Genomic DNA, 7803 nt, shown 5'->3' on the forward strand with positions numbered 1-7803 from the left:
CTCAGACAGCCACATCATGGTTCCTTTGATCTTGAAAAGAGTTTTCACAGACTCATCTTGTTGCAACTCACATAACTCCTCTTGGTATTGCTCTGGTACTTCAGATAAATCCACCAGAAATGGCTGAGTCAACCAAGAAGGGAACTCATAGCAAAGCTATGAAAGCAATCATAAATTGGTTAATCAATTCTGAATCTTCATGCCCCACCAAAATATTGCCACGCCCCACCTTGAGAAACACTGGGTTAGAGGCTTCTACTCGCTGCACCTTGTGTGGTGGTAGCACCATGTTCCTGGAATACCAACTCCTCAATGAACCGCAACATGTACCATGAATCTGAACCACCAGGAACTCTCAAGCAATGAACAGCAGCGATCCACTAACTGATTATGGTCCTGTGACAGAAGAAGCATCACGAAAAACCATAATGCACATTGTGTGTGTGTGCGTTTATTACATCCTATGGGGCCCAGCAAAAACCATCTGTGGCATTCACCCATTGGCCAACACAGCCAAACAGATGGTGATTTATGGTACCTGTATGTACAGAGGCTTGCAAAAGTATTCACCCCTCTCCAAAGTTTTCACATTGTGATGCCACCTGAGATTATTTCATAATACTTTCAAATCAAACTGAATGTGTGGAGTCTTTACAAACTTCTCTTAAGTAATAAAGCTAAAAAATGCAGATAAAATGTGAATAAGTTAAATTAACAGAGAAAATCAGGTGATTGTCAGTTACATAAATATTCAAACCCTTTGCCGAATTAACCATAAATCACTTCAGGAGCAAATTATTTGTTTGAAAGGTTACAAAGTAAGTATAATCACTGTTTCAGTTTAAAAATTAAGCTCCCCACTTATCTAAGGATTTTTAAGGTGCAACTCACTTGGTAAAGAAACCAGGCAAACATGAAGACCAAGAAGCTTTCCAAAGAAGTCACATAAAGTGGTGAAGAAGCACCATTCAGGAGTGGGTTATAAGAAGATTTCAAAATCACTAATTCTCCCTTTGAGTACGGTGAAATCCATCATTAAGAAGTGGAAGATGCTTCATACCACCCAGACTCTACCCAGATCAGGTCGCTCATCCAAACTCGACAGCTGGCGAAGCAGGATGTCACTGTAAATCCATCAATGACTTTGAAAGATCTGCAAGGCTCTCTGTCCAAGATGGAGGTCAGTGTTCATCAATCAACAATATCCCGTTCCTTTTGCAAGGCTGGCCTCTATCAACAAGTGGCAAAAAAGAAGACATGACTGAAAAAGACACCGCCAAAAGCTCATTTGGAGTTCAGGAAGAAAAATATCTGAATGAGACTGCAGGCATGCAGAGAAAGGTTTTGTGGTCAGTCAAAGCAAAAATTTAACTTATTCTTCTGAAGTCAAAGCGTTACATATGGTGCAAGGCTAACATCACACTTCACCAAATCAACACCATCTCCACTGTCAAGCTTGGTGGTGGCAGCAATATGTTATGGGGATGCATTTCATCAGCAGAGACTATCAAGTGTGTCAGGATATATGGAACAATGGACGGTGTAATGTACAGGAGAATCCTTGATGAAAACCTGCTTGAGTCAGCCATTAATTTGAAACTAGGATAGAGATTCACATTTAAGCAGGTTGATGATCTGAAGCACAAAAGTAAAGCCACACTGGAGTGGCTGAATAAGAAGAAAATAATTGTGCTTGAGTGGCCCAGTCAAAGCACTGACTTGAACGCAATTAAACCTTGATAGCGAGACTTGAAGATTGCAGTCGATCGACGATCCCCATAAAACTTGACAGAACTTGAGCAATTTTCACATGAAGAATGGGAAAGATTTCACCATCTCACTGTAAAAAGCTGGTGGAGACCTACCCAAAAGACTCATGCCAGTCATTGCTGAAAAAGGTGCTTCCACCAACTGCCAAATTTTGTTTATCTATCGGGCAATCCTTAAGGGATGGTAAACCGGTTGATTATATGTCGTAAATATTGAACACATTAGCTTTAAATATCGTTTCAGTAATTAGTGGGGGTGAAAGACCCTTGGCTCAGTGTCCACGTTAGCTGGGTCTCTGACATGACGATATGCATATATATATATATATATATATATATATATATATATATATATATATATATATATATATATATATATATATATATATATGTTGTTGTTGTTCATCTTTCAGCTGCTCCCGTTAGGGGTCGCCACAGCGGATCATCCGTTATGATCCGCATACTGATTTGGCACAGGTTTTACGCCGGATGCCCTTCCTGACGCAACCCTGGTCGCCTCTTACGACACACAGGGATATGGTACACCTATTTTAACCGGGGTATACACCGGCCCAGTACACTGGTACTCATTTCGCCGACCTCGGAAGGATGACAGGCTGAGTCAACCCCCTGGTGTATTAATTCAGTGGCCCAACGGGGCTTGAACTCAGGACCTTTTGGATCCCAAGCCGCTGCCCTAACCACTGCGCCAACACCAGGCTCTATATATATATATATATATATATATATATATATATATATATATATATATATATGTATGTATGTATGTATGTATGTATATGTATGTATGTATATATGTATGTATATATATATATATATATATATATATATATATATATATATATATATATATATATATATATATAATGGTAGGTAGTGACTTGGTGGTGTCATGGTGAGAGAATCTGTGGGGTCTGACAGTTCACGGTTCAAACCCCAGATAAATCTTATGAAAGATTTAAATAATGGTACATGTTGCTTCCTTGCTTTCTGCTCAGCATTTGAAAAGGATAGAACATGGACACATTTCAGCACGCACTCAAGGAAATGAAGAACTGAACTTGATGATAAAAATGATGTTGCTCTATTTTAGTGAGTCTTATTTTTATGCCTTTGCTGAAAAAATATTAGTTCTCAACATGCATTTGTTCGAGGTTTTTTTGTCCCTGCATTTGTAAGGTTTAATACTTAGTAATGAGGATATTGTACCCTTTTGCAGGCTTGGATTTTTCATTTCTTCAATTATGGTACATTTGATCGATTTCAACCTTCAGTTGGAATGTTGCCAAAATAGCACTTATCAAACTGGCTCTTATGCATAGTTTTACTTAATTTCTCTGCAATGTTACAACATATTTTGATAATATTTTACAGGAAAAGCAATTCTCCATTTCACTGCTCACTCTGTTGAGTTGAAATTCATTCATTAAAATGGGATTGTCCACTTAAGTGCTATTTGTCTACCATTACGAGTGTTCCATATCGTGGTACGTACGACACTGTAATAACACATTTTTCTCAAGCATGGTATGAGTTGCTTAATGAAGAGATCTCATGGAATAAATAAGCTTTTTCTTCTTTTCAAAATCCAGTCTCCAGCACCTTATTCTGCCATTCTATGGTACTGTAATAAATCTGAAAGTGTCAATCGCCTATCTGTGTCCTTCACTGTGTGCATTTTGATTAAAAAAACAAGGTGTTCCTGTTGGTCAATCATTAGATATCTCAGCGAATTATGAACTCCATCCTAACCTTGCTCTTTGTAACCTCTGCAGTATATTGTCCATGCTGGGAGGATCTTTTGACCTACGGACACTGCGTGCTGTACGAGTGCTGAGGCCACTGAAGCTGGTATCTGGCATTCCCAGTAAGTTCATGGTTCTATTTTTTTTCTTCTTCTGTCCATCAGTCTGGTTTATGATTCAGCCTTGTTTGTAGCATTCTGTATAACTTTCATAAAATCTACAAATTGTCACCATGCACTCATTAAAGATGTTTGAACTCAATGAAAAAAGATGACAAAATGCTTTGTGAGCAAAAAGGAAAAAAACTCAACTTGATGTAAACTCGTAGTAGATTATGTCTCGCTACGAAGTCTTTAACACCACTATGCCTTGTTTATCTTTCGATTATTTTTCTTTTTTCTTTCTACACAAGTCAACGCTCATGGAAAAGCTAAAGAGTGTGCAGGTTACCAGATTACAGAGGAAAGGAGTGGAACAGGTGCAAAAAATAAACAAACTCGGGTGTACTCCAGCAATGAACTTTGGGGGAGAAGTGGGACGTTACTCATGATGTCATCATCATTGAACCACTGAGGTGTTGGCTTGCATTTGAAAAAGAGTCTCTCAACCCCAACACCATTTCTGACACAGACACTAGAATTCAGCCATCTCCAACATTGAGAGTTTCAGAACAGAATATCTGACAAAGTGTCCCACTTCTCATCTCTCTTCCCTGTAAGAAGCATGGGGCGAGTGAAGAAAAGAGGTCAGGGCCATTGAGAGTACAAGAGCTCAGCAGTGAGTGTGAAAGAAACCCTGCAGTGGCATTGGGCAACGGTTTTGAAAAACTGCAGGGGAAAGCATTAGGAAACATATGCCTGGAGCTAGTTTTACAAATGAGTTTAAAAGTGGGAAGAAGGGATGGAGATGGGCACCAATCTTGGATTTGAAGAGGATTACCAAGTATGGATTTTTTGAAAAAAAAAACACAAAAACTTTCTTCCCCTTCTTCATATCCTGTCTCATTTTTTTTTAAACCCAACTCCTTCACTCAATGTCTTACACATTATACCTCTGCAGTTTGTCACCATAATTGATTGCGTCATACCACGATGAATATCAAAGTTGTTATGGTTGTGTGACAAGGGCTGTACATAATATAGCCAATGTACTTCCTTACATACTGTACAATTGCAGATTGCAAACACACCCTGCAAGAAATCAGCCATCCAAACAAAGCTTCTATTCCGATGAAAATAATTGTTTGAAACATCTTCAACTGTGGGTTGGCAATGTCAGCTGCTTAATGTGATGACACAAACTTGAACATCTATTGAGGTTTTTTTTGTTATACTACTTGAAATACTTCCTCCTCATCACTGTTTGCTCTCCTTGCATTTGCATGATGCATTAAGTAGCTGGAGTTCAATATGAGTACATAATGGATCTAAAAACCTGAAACTGACTTCTTCTTTAATATCCACACATTGCATGTAAATGTTTTAATCATCAGAAGAGCCACTCAAAAAGATTTAAAATCATAAGATTCTTTCAATGCAATCGCTTTACCAGTGAAGCTCAGAACAAAAAGTTGTTTTGTGCTTTAACTTGGTAACATTGGGCAGTCGATTTGCAACAATGGTTGTGAGAGTGTTCATAAACCAAGAACTAAAGCCCAAAGAAAGACTCAGAGCCAGAATCAAGAGGGAAATGTTGAGGCCAAAACTTGATTGCCTTAGTTGTCGATAATATTGAGGCTCTCAAACGTCTGAGCCTCACAAACGCGATATCGCTCAGTGCTGGGATTTTTGTTCCAGGAACAGCCAAACGTTCTCTGACTACTGCGTTCACTTTCATGAATATACTACTTTACTGTTCCCCGAGGTGGCTCAAATGAACCAAAATTGATAGCACACGCACAGGAGGCAGACGGATGGAACACTTTTCTTACCTTTTTAAGGGGTATATTTATAATGAATATATATATATATATATATATATATATATATATATATATATATATATATATATATATATATATATACATATGTGGGGAAAGGTGCATGAAACGAGCAGTTCGGAACAGTTCAATATTCTCCACAAAAAATGGTGAGTTTACTCTTACAGAACAGATGCTCTTGGTGTTAGTGCATTTAACTTAGCCCTGTCACATGACCTTAATCAGATGACTTCAGCCATACCTCAAATTTCTGATTGAGTTCCTGATAACAGGTATCTTCTTGATCTATTTTTGTGGTCAAATTCTGGGGATTGTACTGCAAAAATTCTCCCCCCTCTTGGAAACTCTGTTCATGTCAACATCGAAGTTCAAGTTTCTTACTCCTCACCATAAATTATAATGAACAATAATTATTGTTCATCATATCCATCAAACTGTCTTCCAATATAGCAAGGCTGATTTGGATGCCTTGCATTCTTTTCTTGCCGATGTTCACTGGAACTCAATCCTTTGGCACAATCCATCTGACACTACCAATGAAGTTACTGAGTGGATCTGTGTTGGTATGAACCCATTTATCCCTTATCGGACCTACCAAGTGAAGCCACACTCTCAGACATGGTTCACTCCAGCTCGTTCTGCTGCAATCACCCATCACAATCACTTTTTAAAATCGGTATCATCGTGCTGGCTCGAGTGAGGTGCATCACTTGTTTCGCTTTGCGAGCAACCACTGTAAACGAGTGTTGGAGAATGCCAAGTGATGGTGTGCAGAATCTGTTAATGATGCTATCTCAAATAAAGGGCTCGGTTCCAGAGATTCTTGGAGAATTGCTCATCGCATTCTCAATCATAATTTAATTAATCGATCATCGATTCCTGTCCTCTTCAATGGCCCTGAAGTGATTACTTCTCCTGTTAATAAAATCAATCTCTTCGCTGAGCATTTTGCTGCAAACTTCACACTTGAAGACCATGGACGCCCATTACCTCTTTGTCCTTCCCATCTTGATACTCAGCTTTCCACTAACATCACACCCAGGAAAGTTGCTAAGATTATTCAAGGGCTTGGCATCTCAAAATCTACAGGACCAGATTGAATCCCTGCAATTGCTTTGAAGATATGTCCACCTGAACCATCTTCTGTTCTCTCAAAATTGTATCACTTGTGTCTGTCAATGTCTGTGTTTCCACCGAGCTGGAAGCAGGCTTCTGTAGTCCCTGTCTTTAAAGGCTCCAGTGAGAAATCAGACCCTTCAAACTATCGGCCAACTCGCCTTTTACCATTATAAGCAAAATGTTTGAATTCTTGATCAAACGACGACTCATGACTCATCTGGAAACCCACAACCTCCTAACTGATATCCAGTATGGCTTTCAACATTCAAGGTCAACTGGTGATGTTCTATTCCTAATCAATGAACATGTGAATAGGGCTTTGGATTATCGTGGAGAAGCAGGGTTGTTGCTCTCGACATCTCGATGGCTTTTGACAATGTGTGGCACAAGGGCTTTGTCCATACACTAAAATCATATGGCATCTCTAGAAAATTGCTTGATCCAATATCTGACTTCCTTGCAAGTCATCTGTGGTACATTGGGGGGGGGGGCAGTCATTCTCTGTCCATAATATGAATGCTGGTGTTCCTCAGGGGTTTGTGTTGAGTCCAATATTGTTCTTGTTTAATATCAATCAATGATCTGCCTGATTGTATTCTTTCTCAATTAAGCATTTATGCAGATGACTGAACACTGCATACGACCTTCACAGGAACCTTGTCTTCTCCTACTGTGTCCATGCCAGTACCACTCTCAATCAGGACCTAGAGAATGTGATAAACTTGGGAATGGACTGGCTTGTTACTTTCAGCCAAAAAAAGATCCACTTGTCTGTGTCTAGTTCAAGATCACCTTGTTTTCCAACCCTGTTTATGGTTTATTCACCTTTGCAAGAGCTTCCTGTTATCCGTCTACTTGGATTAGAGATCAGCTCAAACAGTAGCTCGGAAAACTACATCTCTGCTATTTATCCCTTTTCGGACCTACCGGGAGGTCTGAACACGTATGGGAAGTATGAAGAAAATGGCAGATGTCCATGTTATGGCAGATGATGAGGAACACATGTTTGGAGGCGAGCAGGGGTGGGGGCCTTGTGGGGAGGAGCATAGCAAAGGAACATCCCTCATTCTTGATGTCACTCGAGGCCCTTCTCCTACCAGTGCAAGTGGGGGTCAGGAGTCTGGTGCGGTGTCTACCCAGGTCATTTTGGAAAGAATAATGGAACAATTGGAGAGATAGACAACAGGAATTAATAAAACGTGGGGGATAT

The 7803-nt window shown here is 39.5% G+C and overlaps 1 protein-coding gene across 16 annotated transcripts in view; it reads left to right on the top strand.

Annotated features, from left to right (window-relative positions):
- Positions 1 to 7803, top strand: part of LOC147026688 (voltage-dependent N-type calcium channel subunit alpha-1B-like) — a 592527-nt gene that overhangs the window by 116938 nt on the left and 467786 nt on the right. For all 16 annotated transcript variants that reach the window (XR_015058466.1, XR_015058468.1, XR_015058470.1 and 13 more), the window contains exon 5: positions 3566 to 3657. Coding sequence is in view for 10 of the 16 variants with exons in the window: in XM_085882404.1 (XP_085738530.1) it covers positions 3566 to 3657 (92 nt within the window). In the remaining 6 variants the exon portion in view is untranslated. The remainder of the gene's footprint in view (positions 1 to 3565; positions 3658 to 7803) is intronic.

This window comes from Eptatretus burgeri, chromosome 5, assembly GCF_056783735.1.
Source record: "Eptatretus burgeri isolate ZD-2024b chromosome 5, Ebu_testis_v1, whole genome shotgun sequence".
NCBI classification, from domain to species: domain Eukaryota; kingdom Metazoa; phylum Chordata; class Myxini; order Myxiniformes; family Myxinidae; genus Eptatretus; species Eptatretus burgeri.